The sequence below is a fragment of the Mercenaria mercenaria genome, chromosome 10 (assembly GCF_021730395.1).
Source record: "Mercenaria mercenaria strain notata chromosome 10, MADL_Memer_1, whole genome shotgun sequence".
In the NCBI taxonomy this organism is placed as follows: Eukaryota; Metazoa; Mollusca; class Bivalvia; order Venerida; family Veneridae; genus Mercenaria; species Mercenaria mercenaria.
In genome coordinates this window covers 18128001-18151741 of record NC_069370.1, presented here as the reverse complement: position 1 = coordinate 18151741, position 23741 = coordinate 18128001, and the positions used below count along the sequence as shown (strand labels likewise).

Sequence of the window (23741 nt, the reverse complement as noted above, 5' to 3'; positions counted from 1 at the left end):
AAAAACCTAAACAAATATTTAAATTATTTTTTCGCTCGCCGCCTCAATTTTTTCAGAAAAAAATCCGATGAACAATTTATCAATTTGGTGTGGCCTAATGGATAAAAAAGTTATGGCCCTGACAAGAAAATGTAATATACCATGACTCTTTTGACATCTCCTGACCTTAAATATCGGAGGAAAGCCCCATCCTGTTTTCCCTAATTTTTAATGCAGAATACTAGATAGAACAAGGACAGACCGAAACACTTCCGCTCAAATATAGAGACATGTGTATGGACAGATGGACAGACAGGCAGACATATTGCTGACAGACCTTAATTTAAGGGCGCTCGCTACAGTTTCGTTATTTTTTTCTCAATAATAGATTTTGATGATATGTTTTGTATTAAAAGATCATGTTATGATGTATTGAAAAATGAAATAAAAATACTAGGTCACCAGCTTTGTTTCAATTTAATTTGCCCCTAGATATGGTGCTATTTTTAACATTTTTCAAAATTTCTATAATCCTAAAATATATTTCAGTAAAGCACAATAATCAGCATACATTTGTTATATAAGCATTTTTATAACGGAAAACAATATATCTATTTGAAACATGCTCAGAGAAATCAATAGAAAGATTTTGTAAAGAAAGGAATACTTGTTCAGCAGACCCAAGGGCTATTTTTGCATATTTTTGTCAATTTTAAGTTAGTACTTCCGCTATTTTATCGAGTTTCACATAATAGAATTTAATCAAACTCTGCACATACCTTTGGTAATGTCTACCTAATCTAAAACGAAAAGAAAATTGATAGGTCACCATATTAGACTTCGCTTAAATCAAATTACAACGAGGTGGGATGTGGCGGGCATTTATACAAAGCAGGTTTGTACGAAATACTCTTTCAGTGTTTGAGCAAATGACTTAGAGATATATCAAATTATCAATCGGCAAATTTCTTAATAAGCGGGTTTTAAGGTGTTTCTGAAGCATTTTGATGTCATAGAACGATGGAAGTTTCCGCCTTTCTCCGAACAAAATCTATAGTTTACGAATACGGATGTACGGTATGTGTACGGTACGGGATTAGAAAAAGCTGTGACTCAATGCAGAGTTGGAGCGCCGTTATAAATTACAGGCTCCAGTATATGTCGGATTGAAGCAGTTTGAACTAAAAGTACTTTAAATGTATATATTTTGTAACTATGGTGATACTTACCCTAACCTTTAGTCAGTATATTATACATATTATACATTAAATGCATGCGAACATAAAATAATTTGCCGTACGCGACATTAGATAATCACTTCCGGGCATGCGCAGAAAACCGCTCCAACTCTGTAGTGAGCTACATCGATTAGAAACACAACCAAATTGACACGGTGTTGGGGTAAATATCGACCCGTCCGGAAAAACTGTAGCGAGTGCCTTTAATAAAATAACATTTTGCTATTAACTAGAGTTATTATTGAATTCTGAAAATTCATTTTAATAAATGGATAATAATTAATACGTTGATTTGGTTTAATCGCAATATAATCGTTTATGTTGTATTTTAAAGTGAAAGTAATATTAAAAAAGACTTTTATTTAATCAGTTAAGAGATTATGTCCATTTGGTGTCTTTAACATTAAAGAAAAGACAAAAATGAGGTATTAGTATATATGTGTTTTTTGTTGTGAATTTGAGCAAATTTTTTTTTTAAGTGTTTTGCGTCAAATTGAGAATGTTAAGAAGTTATATTCTTCGAGATATTTTTTTTTGTGATTTACAACTTATCATACAAATACCGCACTTTCTTTATTTAAGCTTACCCTTTCACCTCACAATACTGTAGAAAATCAATGCTATTTGCATCACCTTTATCATTCTTCAACTCAAAATGCAGTTTTAGCCCTCTTATCTTCTTCATAATATACAATAGCTGTATCTTGATTCATCAATGTTGTATTCGGATCGAGCTGATTTTGTCAGGCCTGGATCCCACGAATGTGCTTGGCCCGAGAGCGATCAGGACTGGATAAAAAACCACTAGAGCCAACTATCATAACAGATCAATATCCTGTTTTGATGACCCTTTTCTTAAATACATATGCTATATCAGCCAAACAGATTATAATTTTAGATAAATATTTGAAACAGTCAACTTTTTAAGGCGTTGAGACACCATCTTTACGTCATTGCTGATTGAATATTTTTTCCATATCCGACTGAAGTTAAATAAAGGATTTTGTATTCGTTGGCAAAATCAAGATATACACGAGACAAAAAAACTTGTACAAATATAATACAAGGGCCTCATAATACCCATGCAAAAAGCCACTCAAACTGAATACAACTTTGCAGATCAAGATTCTGCTACATATGCAGTTAAGTGGAACTTGATAAATATACACTTAACCAATGAATCTTGTTTTTTGTGTTTGCGTTCTTCCTGATTAATTCATTCTGATAATTAAACTATCATAACAGTCAGATATATCATACACTACACCGAGATTTTCTTTAACACTGAATGCATTTAATCAACAAGCAGTTTTTGTTGTGTTTATGTTGGTGTCCTTGTATTCCTTTTAAAAGTGCATTTACTCTTGTAAATGTCACATGAATTATATCAATTTGTACCGAGTATTGTATTCTATTTCATGAAAGAAAGGTTCAAATAATTTGCAGAGCGCAACACATGAAATAAAGACATAGTTTGAAATCTATTTAACTTCGGTTGAAATCATTTATAACAACAGGTGTGGAATTCTTGTGCAGCAACTGTAATATTGAATAGGTTGTAAGCTTATTTAAGGATCCAACTAGTAAACAATATTCTCAGTGACATCAGGAACGTAAATATTCTAAGGAATTGAAGTTGTTTTAATCCTGGTTACAAGTACATGACTATTTAAGAAAAGAAATAAAAAATGGACATTATATAATTTATAAAATTTATGTCCGTTATGGCGTTCCATAGTTTTAAAAAATTCGCAAACAGAGACTTCCTATATTGCGTTTTTTATTCTCCATTTTTTTTCTACATGCTACTTTTGTAAGCATATCAAATATATACAAATTCAATACTTTTACCATTTACTTTTACCATTTCAGTCGCAAATAATGTTTTTTTAGGTGCATAAACCGCATTTCACATTGCGTCGTCTGCTCGACCGCAACAAGCATAAACTTTTCATGATTTTCATTTATTTCCGTAATTAAAACATATTTATGGATTTTTTCAAGAAATATTATCATAAACAAACTTACCACATGCAACCCAGACAGCTTTGCCTATTATAGGGACCTCTATGGACGAGTAGTTAAGGTCAATGACTTCAAATCATTCGCCAGTTACTGCTTTGGATTCGAAACATCGCTTGGGCATCGAAGGGAACCCTGGGTTTTCGTCTACCACCAAAGCTGAAAGTCCGCCACTTGACCTTTGAAAAAGTTGAGGAGACAGGATTTCTTTTAGAGTTATGCTGATTTTGACTGTAGATTAATTATAAGGATTTTTAACTTAAAGAAAAATATCCACAGAGCGAGATTAATTATGAAGATGATGGTTTTAAATCCAATAATTATGCATGAACTGCCTCTTTGCATTTATCATTCATAATATTTGAATTATCTATGCATGTCATGTTTAATTTATGAGAATAAAGATTTGAAAGTGAAAAAATAATACCATAAAGCAACAGCTTTCCTGAGAAAAAAATACAGACCATACACGTTTCGGGGGTGTTACTGATGCGGACATGTAAAACACATTGCCTTTGGTTTCAATGAGTAAAACAACTTAACAGAAGAAAAGCAAAATAAATAGTATTTTGGAACCGTTACTTCTTGAATCTTTATTGACAAATTTAATGAATTCCAACGAGGTCAACATATATAGAATTCAATACATTAAGTACTATATATTTTGCAATAGGAAAGAGTGGTGTGTTCATCTTGTAATGAGTATATTCCTGTGCATAAAGTTAGATAATTAAAAGCTGCATCTGTACCATATTTCAAAGCTGTAAAAGACCTGTATTTTGTCCAGAATTACAGTGTGATTGTTTCAAAGTTACACCTGTATATTTTATAAAACAACATTGATTTTACAGTTCTATAATTCATGTAAAACAAATATAAGTCTGTTCAAATCATGCTAATTAGATACAGATGTAAAAAACACAGTTGTAAAATTACTTATAGCTACACAGCTGTAGAGATGTTCAAGGTGTTGAAAAGGGATGCATTATTTTAGGGGAGAGCTATATGCATCGCCTGATTTTAAATGTTTGTATAAAATGAGCCGTGCCATGAGAAAACCAACATAGTGGGTTTGCGACCAGCATGGATCCAGACCAGCCTGCACATCCGCCTAGTCTGTTCAGGATCCATGCTGTTCGCTAACAGTTTCTCTAATTCCAATAGGCTTTGAAAGCGAACAGCATGGATCCTGACCAGACTGCGCGGATACGCAGGCTGGTCTGGATCCATGCTGGTCGCAAAGCCACTATGTTGGTTTTCTCATGGCGCGGCTCAAAGAATTCCGCGTAATGCGTTGCTGCAGGCCGTGAGGGTTGTTGCACTTCCAGTTACATCTCATGAACATACTCTGACGTCAATCATCGCTCTTTTAAGACCGTTCAACCCATACGCGTGTATCTATAGATTATAATAACATCTGCATTTATACTTCCTTTAAAGTACACTTCAACTAACCTATATAATAATTAACAAATGAATCATTCTTATTGTCATTATTAATTTGTTTGTGTTATGCTTGTTGTGTTTTATAATTGATGCTAGTGAATTATCAAAACAGTCTGATATAATACGCAAAACAAAAGCTTTATTGAGATAGAGTTGGCAGTTGTTTGTGCTATGTGTGTGTTTATTTGCGTGCTTTCATTGATGGCGATTTATCTTTTACCGAATGTACGCGATCACTTTTGAAATAACCAAATAATATTACGCAATTAAATATCTTTCAAAATGGTTCTATACTTTGAAAAATGTTAATTAGTTTCCTGCAACGTATTAGATGGAGTATTTACATTTAAACTACATAAGTGACATAATGGTATAAATATTACAAGTAGCGTTCCATCGGTGTACTTTTTTATTGTTTTTCAAGCACTAACAAGTAAAATATATTTCTACAGACCGGTTCAATTACGTTCAATTTATCGATCCGGCACTTTAACAGAAACTTCTAATCCAAAATGAAACTGTATAATTTGATTAATCGCTACTTTCTATACAATGACATTTTCAATGGCGTTGTACATAATAATAATAATAATAATAATAATAATAATAATAATAATAATAATAATTACAATAATGATAATAATAATGATGATGTTGATGGTGATAATGATGATGAGATGATGATAACATTATTCAAACAAACAGTCGACACTGCACCCTGCCCACTGATGCCATTTTATCCCTATGGCCAAATATCAGTGCTTAAAGCCTTAGATGGTACGTCTAGACGGGCTGCATATCGAGGTTCAAACCCCTGGATAATGGTGCCATCACTGATTATCCAATAAAAAAAATAATGATAGAAGTTTCTGTACTGTGGAATGAACTGCCGTTAGAACTACGCAAAAGAATATCACTTGATATATTAAAAAAAACTTCTTCAGACACTGTATTTCAAAGACTGCATGGCATTGTTTTAAATTTTTTGATAATTGTTTTATATGCGATAACAGCACGTGATTGTTAATTTTTTGTAAGATTTACATTTCAACACTTCTATTTTTAAGGTGTGTTAAATTAAATGTACCTGCTGGTACAAGCTCTATGTGTAGGGTAGTGTGTGGTATTTCTTTTTAAACACTAGATAAAATATAGAAGCGCTCTTTCTAATTAGCAATAAAATCTTTGACGCCACCGAACGATAACGTGACGTTTTTCTAGTGTTTTAACAGAGACAAGCATATTAGAATAGTGAATCTGTTCTTTTCGTTACCCATCTTTATGGTTCTGACAGTATACCTGCGTGTTCAATGAAATGGAGAGCTTTTCAAACCAGTGGTGTATAGTATTATTTTTTTGGCCGATGTTGTATCTGTCTTTAACATACAATTAAAAGCACTATGGAGCTTTAAGGTTAATAACAATAAACTTACATATCATTCATAGTACATTAAAAAAAATAATAAAATAAAACAAACAAACTATAAAGAACGTTTTAAGCATATGCACACGTATTATTTTCGCTCATTGTGTACCTGTGAATGACATAAAAGTATTTTAATAATGAAAATTGGTTCACTTCATAATATACCTAATTCATTTAAAGCCAACATATGCCTGTTTGCTTATGACACAAGTATGTATTTGATTGCTGGTTGCAGAGATTATAAACTCATACCTCAATGAAACATCATACTGGGCTTCTAGCTAGCTTGCAAGGCCACGCACCTAATGAATATTTTTCCCGAAAAGTTACTCCAGGACAGGATTCCATTGAACATTACGTTCAATGAAGTTTCCTTACAACAAGTGGACTTTGAATGCTTAAAGCTTCATTATTAGCCATATTTTGATGATTTGGCATTTAATTCCGGGATAAAGTTTGATTATAAGAAATTTTCAAAGAAACATTTTTTTTTCAAAATGACAGATATCACGAAAAAAGAACAGCTCTTAGGATGCATTGAAATTCCTTTAACTTAAAGCTTAATCTTTCGGTTTAATCCACACGTTTATGATAAGTAAACCTATCCAGTAGTTAGTCCTGCTCCTGAGCTCTCGCCGCGTGCACGTCGTGGAGCAGGCATGCGGCTCCATCGAAAGTGACCATAATTATATTGATGGCAGCCGGTGGAGTCACAACCAAGGGCGAGGGCTGTGACCCTAAGAAGGACCGTTTACCTACTCAACTACGTATTGTCTTTTTTAATCGAGCGCAGAATTCGGTACTCCACTTTGACTACGACAGCGGCATTGACAAGACGCCCGTCTCGGCTATAGGATCGGAGAATAAGGCGCAGATATTCTAGCCCATATGGGACTCCCGGCGGTGTGTATAAATAAACGCAAATTCTACTACTTCTAGTGGTTAGTTATGAGGCATTATATAGTTGAATAAATAAGTTCAAACCAAAGAAAACGATGGGCTCGCTTCAAGTATACTTGAAAATTATCCCGGACGAGGTACCATAAACATGTCGTTCTTAACAACTTTATATATCTGCTGGGAAATGAACTGTTAAAATTGCCGGTAATTATTAAACTCAGACATTGTCTTTCAGTCAGACAGTTTTGAACAAAACTAACGCAAACTAGAACCCGCACCATAATCCTCAAATTTTGTTTAAACTTATTAGCATTTATGCACAGATTAATTAATGATTGAGTGACCGCAATTATTATTGCGTAATTCTATTGACGTGCACATCACGTATTTGTGTCAGTCCGTTTATTATAATTTTAATTAGCCTTATATTCAACTGCCATTGGATCAATTAAGTACTGCATAATTCATTTGCATATACGTTTTTAATGCAAAAAATAATTTGCATATACGTTTGTGCAGCAAAAATAATACCACAATTCAGTATATATAAGATAATTTGCTAATCATTGTCATTTTATTTTGTGCAGCGAATAGCAGTAACAAATTGTAAAAAAAGTTTGTGGAGCTTTACTGTCGGCTTCCATACAAACATTTTTAAAACAGAAAAATTATTTCTCATAAGTTAAGCTCAATGTTTCTTGCTAGCACGACACTTTTGCTCGGATGCATCGTGGTTGTAAATGGTGGAATGTACAGAGGCCGGAAGCATCGTCCAGGTAATATATTTGTTTGTATTATAACACGATTTGCAACATATAAACAGCGTAAGAATGTTTTGAGCCGCGCCATGAGAAAACCAACATAGTGCATTTGCGACCAGCATGGATCCAGACCAGCCTGCGCTTCCGCGCAGTCTGGTCAGAAATCGTGCTGTTCGCTTTCAAAGCCTATTGCAATCAGAGAAACCGTTAGTGAACAGTATGGATCTTAACCAGACTGCGCGGATACGCAGGCTGATCTGGATCAATTCTGGTCGCAAATGCACTATGTTGGTTTTCCATGGTGCGGCTCTTTTATCTTTTTGCTATTAACAACAAGTTTCGTAGTTCCGAGCCAAATGCTTCATTTTTCAAATGTTGTATCAATTAAACATATATTCATAAAATAAGTTGTCGACTACATACTGTCTGAACGATCAGATTTGTTATTTTAAAAGCACTCGTGAAAATAATGCTACATTTTTTCAAATGTTATATCAATTAAACGTATATCTTAAAATAAATTGTCGACTACATACTGTCTAAATGATCGGATTTGTTTCTGTAAAAGCACTCTGGAAAGTAAGGCTACATTTTTTCAAATGTGGTATAGATTAGACGTATATTCATAAAATAAATTGACTACTTCATACTGTCTGAATGATCAAACTTGTTTCTGTAAAAACACTCTGGAAAGAAAGTTTACATTTTTCAAATGTGGTATCAATTAAACGTATATTCATAAAATGAATTTTCGACTAAATACTGTCTAAATGATCAAATTTGTTTTTTGTAAAAGCACTCTGGAATGTATAAGGCTACATTTTTCAAATGTGGTATCAATGAAACGTATACTCATGAAATAAATCTTCTATCATATACTGTCTAAATGTTTAAATTTGTTATCGTATAATCAATCTTAGGGAAGGTAAGACTACATTTTTCAAACGTCTTTGACACTCCCTTTATAGATTTAACAGGCATATGTTGATTTAACTCCGGATTGTTGACAAGAGTAAAATACTGTCTAAAACAGATATACACTGTACAAATAATTTTTTTATGATGCACGGCATTTTAGTGGGTCACTCCTCTTAACTACTGTTAGTTTCAGTGTTGGATGAAATGTAAGTTTTATATAGCTAAGGCATTTGTTATGAAATTGTCTTTTAACCCTAATTAATTTATGTTGACAATGTTTGCATTACATGCGACAAAGTCTAACTACAGTTAACTTTCACCCTGTTCGTCGTGTAATTTATTCTGATATTAGTGGTTGTCTGTCTAAAACGTAGTGTCTTTTATCACTGAAGAATAAGGTATTGTGATATTTTCTCTTATCGTATAGTTATCTTGTTCGTTATTTGTATATTTATGAACTTTACATATTGGGTTCAGTCATAAAGTTAGAAAGTGTAAATGTGACTGAAAATTGTGGTAAAAATAGAGTACAAATCTAGTTGTCTACATTGCAATATATTTGTAAGGGAATGTTAAAGAGATTTACAAAATATGATTTGCTTTGTTAGAAGACTTGTAAAGTGTACATACACCTAAAATAATCTAAGGATGGTTAACAAACTTTCGTTTACGAATAATAATGACAGAAACAAAATTGTGTTCTGCGACCCTGTAACGCATGAGGCATTTATGTCAGAGGGTCAAGTTCGATTTGGTGTAACTTAAAGATGATATAAGTATTTTAGTAACATGGGTGCAGGCTAATTTGGTGATATTTTTTTTTAAACTTACGTTAGATATATAGATATATAATTCAAACAAAGATTGAATATGATACTGCATCTAAAAAATAATGGAATTTAAAAAGAAATGATTAACTCTTCCATAACATTCTTATTTCAGCGCCACCTAGACAATGCATATATAATGGTGGTACGATCAGTGAAGGCGCTTCGTACATGATCGACTGCAACACGTGTACTTGCAGGAAGAATGGAAACATAGAATGTACACGAATGGCTTGCAGTACGTATAAACCTTCTTAGTTTTGATAAGACTTATCAAAACTAATAATCTCTTATACAAACATTTTATATCCTAAATAGAACTATTGGTCGAAAGAATACTATATATTAATTAAAATATCACCCTTACACGTGGTGCTAAAAATTTATAAATTTTCGTATTGCGACACTGATTAAAGAAAAATATATATTACATTGAAACAAAATATCACTTTAAGTTGAATTTCGGTTATCTCGAAGGAAAACACTCGTTTCCTTGGAATTCACGATTGGGGTAAACATTTTTGATATACAAACTTAGTAAAACTTAGTATTCATTTCAGCCGTGCCATGAGAAAACCAACATAGTGGGTTTGCGACCAGCATGGATCAAGACCAGCCTGCGCATCCGCGCAGTCTGGTCAGGATCCATGCTGTTCTCTTTTAAAGCCTACTGCAGTTAGAGAAACCGTTAGCGAACAGCATGGATCCTGACCAGACTGCGCGGACTGCTGGTCGCAAAGCCACTATGTTGGCACGGCTCATTTCATCATTTCTTTAATGTGTATTAGAATCCTTAGATTTTTATTCTTACAATTATTTACTCAAGCATATTAGTGTTTTATTAATATCATTCCATTTGTTATCGTTGCGTGTACTAGTACATGGAATTCACTTAGCGGAATCTGCTTTCATTCACATAATTCTCCAAATTTGGAACACTGTATAGATAACGAGTGAGGGTTATTGCACAATTCATCGGTTTTAACCCCCTTATTGTAATTTCTGCTTTCGTATATTTATTAGTAACTGTTATTAGTTGACTATATGTATTATGCTGACTTTGTATGGTTGTGTAGTTAATACTCACGGGAACATCTATCATTTTACTGTGAAGTCCCTGTTTGAGGGGAGTGTTCTTAAAGCGTGCTTTGTTCATGTTAGATATTCATCCTCGCTTCTTTAAAGGTCCAATACTAAGGAAAGTGAACATTTTAATTTCTTTTAAAAAGCACAGAAACTATTTCATTTTATTGGAAAATGAAAGTTGGTATGTAGAAATTCGAAATAAATCGCAGTATATGTACAATTATTTTTCTATGAAGTATGAAGAAACTTAAAAAGACCTGGGGGGTCATTCTGTCGATTCATTGAAATTTCAACATAATACACATACATTTCTTTGAGTTCCAAAGACCTTCTGTAAATTTTGACCTGCCAATCTTTATTATTTAGTGTCTTGCAGAAGTCTATGCACTGGCTATGAAAAAAATTGCCAACTCACTTTCCCTTAGTAATGGACCTTTAATAATGTCCAACATTTTAACGATTTAAATGAATAAACATGAGTTTGTTGAATACTTGATAAGAAAAGGAATTAGAATATGCGAGAATAAACACTTCCGTCTGCTGATGTTTTACCATTAAGCTATCTGTAAATTAAATATCTACACTTATTTTCTATACGAGTGAAAATGTTCGATCTTATAAATGTGCATGTGACCAAAAACGTTAGTAACGTCAGAAAATAAAGACTTTTTATTTCATTATTTGTGTTTGTTAAATTTGTAAACAACATTCAATTCTAAAACATCTAATCCCAAAATAATATTTGCAAAATACTCAGTGTTGGCAATAGAGGATATTTTAAGCAAACAAGTTCTTTATAAGTTTTGGTATTTTCAAGGACTAAGAAATCGTTTTCTATTGCTTGTTATTTTGCCTTTTAACTTAAGGCACTACTTCTACACCAATATTTAAAAAAACCCTGTTCACGAACAAATATAGAAAACAATGCAACTGGAACAGCGATTCATACTCCTTATAACGAAAATTTACAACAATGATTGCATGGGCGTGTAAATGTTTGATACTTATACAACAATACATAGACAAAATAAAAAGACAACAATGATATTGCACAGGCATCGGCACATTTTATTTGGTGAATAATCATGTTATATATGATAAAACACAAACAGATATTCCAGTCTAAAAGCATGTCAAGCACACATTTACTTTACATTCGTTAAAGAAAGACAATCAGCTGAAGTTTTTTTCTGCACTTCTTGCTCAGGGAAAGCAAAGTTCCAAACATACAGCCTCCCCAAACGTTAACCTAGCACGCGAACGCGCACACGACCAACACACGCACACACACACGCACACACAAAGCAAACACACCAACACTCCCTCTCACACAAAGCAAACACACTAGCACAAAACGAACAAATAAAGGAACACAGTCGGGCACCGCCTTAGAACGATTAGTGGCAAAACAACTACTAGGGAGCTTACACTGTTTTATGGTGCACCTAACCTCACTCTTATCCCCACCATGTTCCAAAGCCACAGGACAGCGTAAGTAAAAGTTATCCCCGTAAGGTAAAACCCTTACATAATAATGAAATGACAAAAGAAGGCATGCTATGTAAAACACTAAAGTACTCGTGTATATTTATGTTAACCTAAAACTCAAGTCACAACCGCGAAACATCGCATTAATATAACGCCAAAAATTCGCATTGATTGTCGTTTCATGTATCCAACGTTATCATACGTTATGGGTGACATGTTGTACACTGGGCAGGAACATAATGAGCTTAATTGTATTTAAAGGGAATTTCGATTTTTCACGCGCTACTGTTCATTCAGTATGAGTTTGTATAAATAGTATGACACTCTGAATTATCTGCGGCCAGTGTCGTGCCGCGATTTGCAGCTACATGAGGAATAATAACTGGAAGACCAGTTTTTGTTGGGATCAATGTCTATTGATAATGAATGTGGAATGCAAATATACAAGATACTGTGGGGCGTAATCATATTATGACCTTAGCTGAAATGGATGCTTTCGTTCAAACTGTTTTCATTTGGTGATCTTTTCATTAAATGAAATGATTTTTTTCACATAATGTTGGAAGGATATGAAATACAGTCACGTTCGGGTTGTTTTATATATTAAAACATTTCTTTAATAAAATATTCTCAAGGCCTAGCTATATACAATGTATACTCGAATATAAAAAGTCAGTATATATATATATATATATATATATATATATATATATATATATAGCATTGAAACTTCACACAAGCATTCCTAGTTATTACAAATTGCTTTAAAATTACTTACATTTACTTTTTGGAATTAAACAAAGTTGTTTTTGTTTTCATATACATACCGAAATTTCATTAAAATTGAATTAAGGTGAAAGTATTATTTTCGAGTATTTAAAATGTTTTTGTACTATATTAGTAACATATTATCCCAACAATATGTTGACTTTCAAAAATATGTACTTGACACCTTTAAACATAGCAAACTATTGCATTCGAAAATTTGTAAACTGTACAATGTTTTGCATTTTGAAGGACATTAAATTTAATGTCGGAGTTTTGTATACTGCTTTTCTTACTTTACAAAATTCTTCAATAAAATATTAAAGTAGCATTTTACAGAAATCAGCATTAGAATCAATAAAACTGACGGGAATGACACGTGACATAATCAGTAGCTTATCATATATAGGAATGAAACAGAATTACACTATATTTTTCGATCTAAAATGCAGTTTAAATTCCGTATTATTTTGACCACTCCATTTTGGCATAAATAGTATTATAGTATAGTGAATTCAATCTTGTATGACTACTTATCGATAACTGCCATTATGGTGGTGGTACTGTAAAGGACGGTTAAAATATTAAAGACTACTGTAAGACTTGCACGTGCTACAATGGTGTTATGGACTGTAGAAAAAGAATTGCCGTGCGTAACAGTTATATATCTAACCATAACACTACCAGTAAACGTAAGCAGCCAAATACAACGAAACAATAACAATAGTGTAAATAGTGTAATGAAATCAAACTTATCTACATCCGAAACTCACGACTAGAAAACAATAAAAGAAATTGTAAATAGTGAAATGAATTTAACTTTATCCGACTTCTATTTTGTTGAAAATATTAATACGAAGTGTCTCTAAATAAATAAATAATAATAATAAAAAAAAAAAAAAAAAAAAAAAAAAAACAATCGCATGTATTTTCAGGAAAAGACTGTCAACATGGTGGTGGTATTGTAAAGGACGGTGCCCAAGTTCAAGACTACTGTAATACTTGCACGTGCAACAATGGTGTTATGGACTGTACAAAAAATAACTGCAGTACGTAACAATTATATATCTAAACATAGCACTAACACCAACAGTAAGCAGCCAAATCTTACTACTACAACACAATAACAATAGTGTAAATAGTGTAATGAATTCAAACTTATCTACAGATGAAACTCACAACTAGAAAACAGTATACAATAATGTAAATAGTGTAATGAATTCAAACTTATCTACAGATGAAATCACAACTAGAAAACAGTAACAATAAGTAAAGTATTATTTGAATTCAAACTTATTACAGATGAAACTACAACAAAAACTAACAATAATGTAATAGTGTAATGAATTCAAACTTATCTCAGATGAAACTTACAACTAGAGAAACAGTAACAATAATGTAAATAGTAGTAATAATTCAAACTTATCTACAGATGAAACTTACAACAGAAAACAGTAACAATAATGTAAATAGTGTAATGAATTCAAACATTATCACAGATGAAACTCACAATGCAGTAAAAATTGCATAGTTATTTTGACCATATTTAATGGCTAAATAGTATATAGTATGTGAATTCAACTTGTATGACTACTTATCGATAACTGCAATGGTGTGGACTGTACAAGACGTAGAAATATTACAAGCTACGTAAGCACATTGCACCATGTACAATAGGTGTTAATGAATTCAAACTTATATACAGATAAACTCTACAACTAGAAAACAGTAACAATAATGTAAATAGTGTAATAAAATTCAAACTTATCTACAGATGAAACTCACAACTAGAAAACAATAAAAGAAATTGTAAATAGTGAAAAGAATTTAACTTTATCCGACTTCTATTTTGTTGAAAATATTAATACGAAGTGTCTCTAAATAAATAAATAATAAAAAAAAAAAAAAAAAAAAAAAAAAAAAAAAATCGCATGTATTTTCAGGAAAAGACTGTCAACATGGTGGTGGTATTGTAAAGGACGGTGCCCAAGTTCAAGACTACTGTAATACTTGCACGTGCAAAAATGGTGTTATGGACTGTACAAAAAAGAACTGCAGTACGTAACAATTATATATCTAAACATAGCACTAACACCAACAGTAAGCAGCCAAATCTTACTACTACAACACAATAACAATAGTGTAAATAGTGTAATGAATTCAAACTTATCTACAGATGAAACTCACAACTAGAAAACAGTAACAATAATGTAAATAGTGTAATGAATTCAAACTTATCTACAGATGAAAAACTAGAACTAAACTTATAGTAAACAGAATAACTTCGTATTTTGTTGAAATATTAATACGAAGTGTCCTAATAATAAATAATAAAAAATAATAAGAATCGCATGTATTTTCAGGAAAAGACTGTCAACATGATGGTGGTATTGTAAAGGAAAGTGCCCAAGTTCAAGACTACTGTAATACTTGCACGTGCAAAAATGGTGTTATGGACTGTACAAAAAAGAACTGCAGTACGTAACAATTATATATCTAAACATAGCACTAACACCAACAGTAAGCAGCCAAATCTTGCTACTACAAAACAATAACAATAATGTAAATAGTGTAATGAATTCAAACTTATCTACAGATGAAACTCACAACTAGAAAACAGTAACAATAATGTAAATAGTGTAATGAATTCAAACTTATCTACAGATGAAACTCACAACTAGAAAACAGTAACAATAATGTAAATAGTGTAATGAATTCAAACTTATCTACAGATAAACTCAAACATAGAAAACAGTAACAATAAAGATAAAGTGTAATGATTCAAACTTATCTACAGATGAAACTTACAACTAGAAAACAGTAACAATAATGTAAAAGTGTAATGAATTCACAACTTATCTACAGATGAAACTTACAACTAAAAACAGTAACAATAATGTAAATAGTGTAATGAATTCAAACTTATCTACAGATGAAACTCACAACTAGAAAACAATAAAAGAAATTGTAAATAGTAAAAGAATTTAACTTTATCCGACTTCTATTTTGTTGAAAATATTAATACGAAGTGTCTTTAAATCAGAAAAAAAACATATCAAGATCGCATGTATTTTCAGGAAAAGACTGTCAACATGGTGGTGGTATTGTAAAGGACGGTGACCAAGTTCAAGACTACTGTAATACTTGCACGTGCAACAATGGTGTTATGGACTGTACAAAAAAGAACTGCAGTACGTAACAATTATATATCTAAACATAGCACTAACACCAACAGTAAGCAGCCAAATCTTACTGCTACAACACAGTAACAATAGTGTAAATAGTGTAATGAATTCAAACTTATCTACAGATGAAACTCACAACTAGAAAACAGTAACAATAATGTAAATAGTGTGATGAATTCAAACTTATCTACAGATGAAACTCACAACTAGAAAACAATAAAAGAAATTGTAAATAGTGAAAAGAATTTAACTTTATCCGACTTCTATTTTGTTGGAAATATTAATACGAAGTGTCTCTAAATAAATAAATAATAATAATAAAAAAAAAAAAAAAAAAAAAAAAAAAAAATCGCATGTATTTTCAGGAAAAGACTGTCAACATGGTGGTGGTATTGTAAAGGACGGTGCCCAAGTTCAAGACTACTGTAATACTTGCACGTGCAAAAATGGTGTTATGGACTGTACAAAAAAGAACTGCAGTACGTAACAATTATATATCTAAACATAGCACTAACACCAACAGTAAGCAGCCAAATCTTACTACTACAACACAATAACAATAGTGTAAATAGTGTAATGAATTCAAACTTATCTACAGATGAAACTCACAACTAGAAAACAGTAACAATAATGTAAATAGTGTAATGAATTCAAACTTATCTACAGATGAAACTCACAACTAGAAAACAGTAACAATAATGTAAATAGTGTAATGAATTCAAACTTATCTCAGAGAACTCACAACTTAGAAAACAGTAACAATAATGTAAATAGTGTAATGAATTCAAACTATCTACAGAATGAAACTCACAACTAGAAAACAGTAACATAATGTAAATAGTGTAATGAATTCAAACTATCTACAGATGAAACTTACAACTAAAACAGTAACAATAAAGTAAATGTGTAATGATTCAAACTATCTACAGATGAAACTCACAACTGAAAACAGTAACAATAATGTAAAAGTGAATGAATTCAAACTTATCTACAGATGAAACTTACAACTAGAAAACAGTAACAATAATGTAAATAGTGTAATGAATTCAAACTTATCTACAGATGAAACTTACAACTAGAAAACAGTAACAATAATGTAAATAGTGTAATGAATTCAAACTTATCTACAGATGAAACTCACAACTAGAAAACAATAAAAGAAATTGTAAATAATGAAAAGAATTTAACTTTATCCGACTTCTATTTTGTTGAAAATATTAACACGAAGTGTCTTTAAATCAGAAAAAAAAATATCAAGATCGCATGTATTTTCAGGAAAAGACTGTCAACATGGTGGTGGTATTGTAAAGGACGGTGACCAAGTTCAAGACTACTGTAATACTTGTACGTGCTACAATGGTGTTATGGACTGTACAAAAAAGATTTGCCGTACGTAACAGTTATATATCTAACATAGCACTAACACCAACAGTAAGCAGCCAAATCTTACTACAACAAGTACACATGGTAAATAGGTAATGAATCAACTTATACGATGAAATCACAACTAGAACAGTACATAGTAAATAGTGAATGATTCAAACTTATCTACAGATGAAACTCACAACTAGAAAACAATAAAAGAAATTGTAAATAGTGAAAAGAATTAAACTTTATCCGACTTCTATTTTGTTGAAAATATTAATACGAAGTGTCTTTAAATCAGAAAAAAATATCAAGATCGCATGTATTTTCAGGAAAAGACTGTCAACATGGTGGTGGTATTGTAAAGGACGGTGTCCAAGTTCAAGAGTACTGTAATACTTGTACCTGCTACAATGGTGTTATGGACTGTACAAAAAAGAATTGCGGTACGTAACAATTATTTATCTAAACATAGCACTACCACCAAAAATAAGCAGCCAGATCTTACTACTACAACACAATAACAATAGTGTAAATAGAGTAATGAATGCAAACATATCTACAGCTGAAACTCACAAGAAGAAAACAGTAACAATAATGTAAATAGAGTAATGAATTCAAACTTATCTACAGTTGAAACTTACAAAAAGAAAGCCGTAACAATAGTGTAAGTAGAGTAATGAATTCAAACTGATCTACTGCTGAACCTTACAACAAGAAAACAGTAACAATAGGCAGAAATGTAATCCGGCAACAAATAAGCGTATTATGGTAAAAACTATATATTAGTTACGGCATTTTCCCCAAAAATGACGTTTTCAAGGGCAGATAACTCTTTTTTTGAATCCGGTGACCTATGATTTTTATTGCATTTTTTTGTTTCTTAGATGATTGTCCTTAAATATCCAAAGTTTAAAGAAATTCTGTTATTGGGAAAATTTTCGCCCATCTCATCTACAGGGAATTCTAGCGTACGCCTTTAAACAGAGTGTGTTGATAGCGTATAGCTTTGTTTAAACCGCTTTTTTTGCAAACGCCGAAGGGAGGTGCATAAGGAAATTACAAATCTTCCTTAAATATGAGAATCTTTAGTCACCATTGTTATTAATCATGAAAAATTCGGCAGTTGTGGATTGGCTGGTAAGTAGGTTCACGATTTAACTTCAGTCGGATATATGACTGCGGCCTTGTAGTTGTGTTCAACATCCATTGATCTAATTCTTCGGGCGTATTGTCTCACTTTGCGGTGCTCTTCCTTTATGGTTTTCTGAGTTTTTCACCATTTTTTAAAAATTTATGTCTGTCTAACTAGCTCTGTTTTGAAATATGATATATTCCTCTTTCAGCAAAACTTTTTTTTCCGAAACTGAAAGAACACTGATGTATTTCATTACATTGTGGTGGTTTCGTTCTGTACTAAAAACGAGAATTGCAGCGCGACGGAACGAAAGAACGATCGATTTCCTTGCAACAAAATATCGCTGTTTGTTCTGTTGTGTTGTGGTGTGTTGTATTATTGTTGCGTTTACAGAAGGAGCGACAGAAAGAGACAAACGAGACAACAAATAAAAATTGCAACACAACACTTTATCGCTTACTTGGATACAAACTGCATAACGAAAGAAACAGAAATCAGTGACCATACAATGTACATGCACGATGTGCAAATACAAGCTTTCAAATTGATTATGTATAGTACTTGCTTGACTGATATAATCAAAATATTAAACATGCCACTTTGATTTTTTATGAAATGAGTACAGTGCCACTGATATATTACTGAAGTATGAACCAAACGCAATTCTTCTTCAGACCAGATTCTAGATACTGATAAAGGGCTGTCCAAAAATAACGTACACTTCAACTGTCAAAAGCCGCACATTGTGTAAAGAGCAATGTGAAATACATCATTGTAATTCGCAATCTTTCTGTAATTTGGTTAAAAAAAATTCTAACATTTTTGCTGATAGAAGAAGTATGTAGAACGTTTTGATTACCATAACTTAGCTGCGCATAACCGACGCAGTCGCCTTTTCATCGGTCATAATTTGAATTCAATAACTAATGTTCGTACTGATAGTAAACTAGTTTGCCCGAAAATACGTCAAAGTACAGCAACACATCTAGGCGACATGCACCAAGAGTACGGCGCTATTCGAATATTGGAAGCGCGATTAAATAACATTTAAAGTAAGTGGGTACTGTTTATAAAACATGTAATGTCGCCATCGACTCGCATATACATGTATAACTAATCAGTTCTTTAGTATATATATATATATATATATATATATATATATATTTGCGAACAGCGGCTGAAATTCATAAACGGATGAAGAAGACGCCATAACTACGTTCGGTTATCTGTGTCTTGATCTTCAAGTGGTACAAATGATTCGCAAAGTCCCGAAAGTTGATTAAAGGCAGTGAGGGTAAAGAGATATAACTAAAACCCCGTGATTCGACGTTAACGTCAATATATGACGCCTTGGCTAAAGACCAAGAACTCATGATTCACACCCTGTCTGATGTGCTTTGCAAAAGTGATCTTATATTAGTTCAGTATTCTATCCAAACAACTTATTATCATACGCCGGGTTCGTTTAAGTGACTGTTTTCGAAGAGGCATAACTCCTGACTATATGTATATACTCTGTCAAATTAGGAGTTCAGTTAGTTGAAAGATTGACATTCATGATGGCATATTTGTTTTGCTTCGTTAAAGTAAAAACAACTAGAGACAAAGTCTACATTATTTTTAACAGCCTTCGTAAAAAGCTTTTTGATATGTTTTTTTTTTTTTTGTTTTTTTTTGTTTTTGTAGTGTAATGTCACATTACAACGAATATATGGAAATCAACGATCAAAGGTCATTACCGCTTGTTTCTTACGATTGTACCATGGGTTAAAAGCAAGCCCCAGATGTTTCTGGTTTGTCACCTATTTTCTCGGGTAAAACTAAGCTTTCTTTGAACTACAGTTACAAATCTAAACATACTGTAATGCTGAAAGCAGTACAATACATAACTTTCGAAATGTTAGATGTAGAGGTATGAGTTCTAGAAATGCAGGCACCAAAGTTGATTGCTTCGATTGTAGTTGGAACATAATGAATTCTTTAGATGTCTAATGATAGAACCTTTACAATAAATCGGTATAAACACATACTACAATTCTTTCTTTTGTGTGTGTGTGTGTATGTGTGATTCCTTCGCATTTCGCTCATGGATGAAAAGAAATAACTTTTGCTTACTATAAATAATATTCAACTTTAATAATGAATAATATATACGTATTAGTGGAAAAGAATGGCCAACTGAAACATGTTTTATCGTTTGTTTGTTTTTTGTTGTTTTTGTTTTTTGTTGTTTTTCTTTTTCGTTTTTTGCTTTTTTTTTTTTATTTACTTTGTTGACTCTTTGCTTCCAAGTGACCTTATAAACTTTGTTAACTTGCACAACAACAAAACAAAAAGTTCTTTAAGTAGGAGGAATGAAAAGTTTTTATTATAACAAGGAGGGAAAAAAGACTCTTTAAGTAAGATGAATGAAAACTCTTTCAGTTGGAGGAATGAAAATTCTAAAATTTGGCGGAATGAAACTGAATTACATAGAATCATGACTGAAATATAGTAAGAATGTCGTTTTCAAAGACGATTCCATGTTTTAGAGATTACAAGCATATCTAGAAACAAGATTGATGTAATGTGCGTCTGAGTCTGAATAAAAAATTAGTGGTATTTTTTTTCAGGGCAAAACTGTCAATATAAAGGTGCAACCTATAAAGACGGTGATTCATTTCCAGACGACTGTAATACGTGCACATGCAACAATGGTAAAGTCGGCTGTACGGAAAAAGCTTGCCGTAAGTAGTCATTTCAATTAGAGTTGTTAAATCAAAGCTGAAATAACTTGTCGAAATTAGAGCTAAAATAACTAGCCGAAACAGTGACAACAGCAAAAAAGCATGGTTGAATACTGCTGGACAAGGCTAAATTTTACATCTTCTTTATTAGTAATTACATAACAGAACGATACTGCGCTTTGAGTAACACATATAACACATGTATAAGTAATTATAATATCATATTTTTTAACTCACAATTAATGCTTTACACAACATATAATCAAAGTATTTTACAGTACTGATAAATTAATTTAAAGTCGTTTGATTTTGTAATATATGACCAATATCAATCCTCATTAGAAAAACCTGGTCAATGTCCACGTCCCACTGGACCCGGCATCTGTGTAAACTTGTGTACAGGCGATTTAAGCTGTCCAGGAAACCAGAAATGTTGTAGTAATGGATGTGGTCAAACATGTATGCCGCCAGTAGGCGTAGGTAAGTTTAATTTGGTCAGCTGTTCGATTTTATTACTTTTAAAAATAAACAAATTGTCGTAATGTGTATTCATCGTTCATAATGTTAATTGAAGGGTATTTTGATATGATTTGGCCGATCGGGTGTCTTTTTTTTTTTTTTTTGTCACTACAAAATTTATTAATTTAATATTTTATAGCTCAGAAACACCGTTTTTAAAGAATATTTCTAATCTAGCTTCAAAGTAGAAAACAAAAACTGTTTTGATAAAAGTTATGCTATTTTGCCCCTGACAACACGTAATCATTATTTACATTTGTAAATTGCTGTCATTGCTGTAATTTCACGTTTTGAACATGACTGGTGGATAAAAAGCTTTTGAACTCTTCATTAGACTTTGACATCGTTAAATGATCACTCTTGACGCAGATTCCGTATTTCTTATAGGTTACAGAGGAATGCCCTTGTTCAAGTAAAGTATTTGTATGTAAGGTAGTATTATACAGAAGGGTTTCAAATAGCGGAGCGCTCTGTCAGCAGACAGCTCTTGAAATGGAATAAAAGCAACACTGCAAAGATGAAGAATTTCAATTTATTGACAATGAGATTAAGGATCTCCGTACTAGTCTTTGCGCATCTAAACAAAAGCGGAAATATCCTGAATTTACTCACAAGCCGAATTTAATTTGCATATGAACTAGACGCATCTGTCTAATTAGTGATAACAAGCTATATTTCTATTCTTTTGCAACTCCGCCAAAATTTTAGACTTGCTACAATAGATAGTACAAAGCTTGATCAGTTAAAACTTTCAGGGGGGAGACCCCACTCTTCCCCCAAATACGGACAAGGGGCCCCCGTACATACTCCCTTTCGACGCTATGCACCTCGCCGGTGACACCTATGTTCTAAACTGGTGCCCTCCACCCAATCAAATATTTTTGGATCCGTGCCTGTATAGTGTTTTGTTTCGTATAGCAGGTGGCTGTGGCCGTATCGTGTGTCCTCAAATAGTTATTTCAATTATTCTATAACAAGAAAAGTGCCGTGAAGTGTATAGGAACAAAAAACTGTCGCAATATGGTTATTGTTTCAAGGAGAATGCTAACAGATAGGTGAATATCAAGATCGATTCTTTTATTCTTAGATAAATGCAACTGCAATCACAAAACAGAATTGTGAATATTAAGATCGATTCTTTTTTATTCTTAGATAAATGCAACTGCAGTCACAATTCTATTACTTATTTCAGGACCTGACTGTAGTTCTATAACCTGTCCGGAGCGGTTTTGTGTGGGCAGTTATGTTCCTGACGGGATGTGTTGTCCTGTATGTCCACGTACCGGATACTGATCTCACTCCAGATGGTTTTTTCAATACTGCTCATCACTAGCAAACTGACCAACTTCTAAATTTCGTGCCTAGAGATGTCGGCAGTCATCATCAACAACATTTGTAACAGTAACGGGCTTCTCATTTCTGTTTTATTCTTGTACACATTGCCCCTGTACCATGTAAATAAATCTAGCGTATATACGTTGGTCTTTGTGTCCACTTTTTTCATCGACTTTGTAACTTTGTCTTGAGATACTTCAATAACGAAGAGAGTAATAAGTTTTATATTCTAAGCCTATCAAAATTGAAAAAAATGTATATAAATTATATTGCTAATGATTAAAAATACCAAGAATGCATCCAGAAATCATCTTCAGTAGTGAAAAGCAAATAAGCCGGCAGTAAAAAAGTTTCAAAATCTTTGAAATTAACAAATGGCTGTCAATAAAGCTCAGTATTGAATTTACTAAACAAAAACCTCTTTAAACTCTTACTTTAGATCTATTTTCTTAAGCCAAAATCAAATTTAAAATATTTCTAACCAAAAATAGGGAAGTTATCAAAATAGGGTTATCTCTTGAATTTTATTGCAAAGTGAAAAGATCATTTAAAAGCAAATACCACCATAAGCAAAACTATGACAGACTCGTTTCAAATAAGCCTTTTTAGTGACAGGT

The 23741-nt window shown here is 32.5% G+C and overlaps 1 protein-coding gene across 5 annotated transcripts; it reads left to right on the top strand.

The window, feature by feature from the left end:
* The first annotated feature begins 7577 nt into the window (after window positions 1–7577).
* LOC123560537 (kielin/chordin-like protein) lies at window positions 7578–23265 on the top strand. 5 transcript variants are annotated; one of them, XM_053552366.1, is made up of 12 exons: window positions 7580–7787; window positions 9633–9755; window positions 13792–13905; window positions 14800–14913; window positions 15220–15333; window positions 15934–16047; window positions 16407–16520; window positions 17317–17430; window positions 17739–17852; window positions 21157–21270; window positions 21613–21750; window positions 22982–23265. In XM_053552366.1, exons 1-12 carry the CDS (start codon window positions 7703–7705, stop codon window positions 23080–23082), a joined length of 1359 nt encoding a protein of 452 aa, XP_053408341.1. In that variant the 5' UTR covers window positions 7580–7702; the 3' UTR covers window positions 23083–23265. The 5 variants fall into 5 exon arrangements, with proteins under 5 accessions (XP_053408344.1, XP_053408345.1, XP_053408343.1 ...); XM_053552369.1 differs by lacking the exon at window positions 17317–17430 and having other exon boundaries at window positions 7578–7787; XM_053552368.1 differs by lacking the exon at window positions 16407–16520 and having other exon boundaries at window positions 7579–7787.
* Window positions 23266–23741: the final 476 nt, after the last annotated feature.

Excerpts from the sequence above, each read along its gene's own strand:
- LOC123560537 (XM_053552366.1), top strand. The coding sequence starts at position 7,703 with ATGTTTCTTGCTAGCACGACACTTTTGCTCGGATGCATCGTGGTTGTA. Across the intron at positions 16,521-17,316 it reads CTGTACAAAAAAGAACTGCA|GAAAAGACTGTCAACATGGT; the intron begins GTACGTAACAAT and ends ATGTATTTTCAG. Across the intron at positions 17,431-17,738 it reads CTGTACAAAAAAGATTTGCC|GAAAAGACTGTCAACATGGT; the intron begins GTACGTAACAGT and ends ATGTATTTTCAG.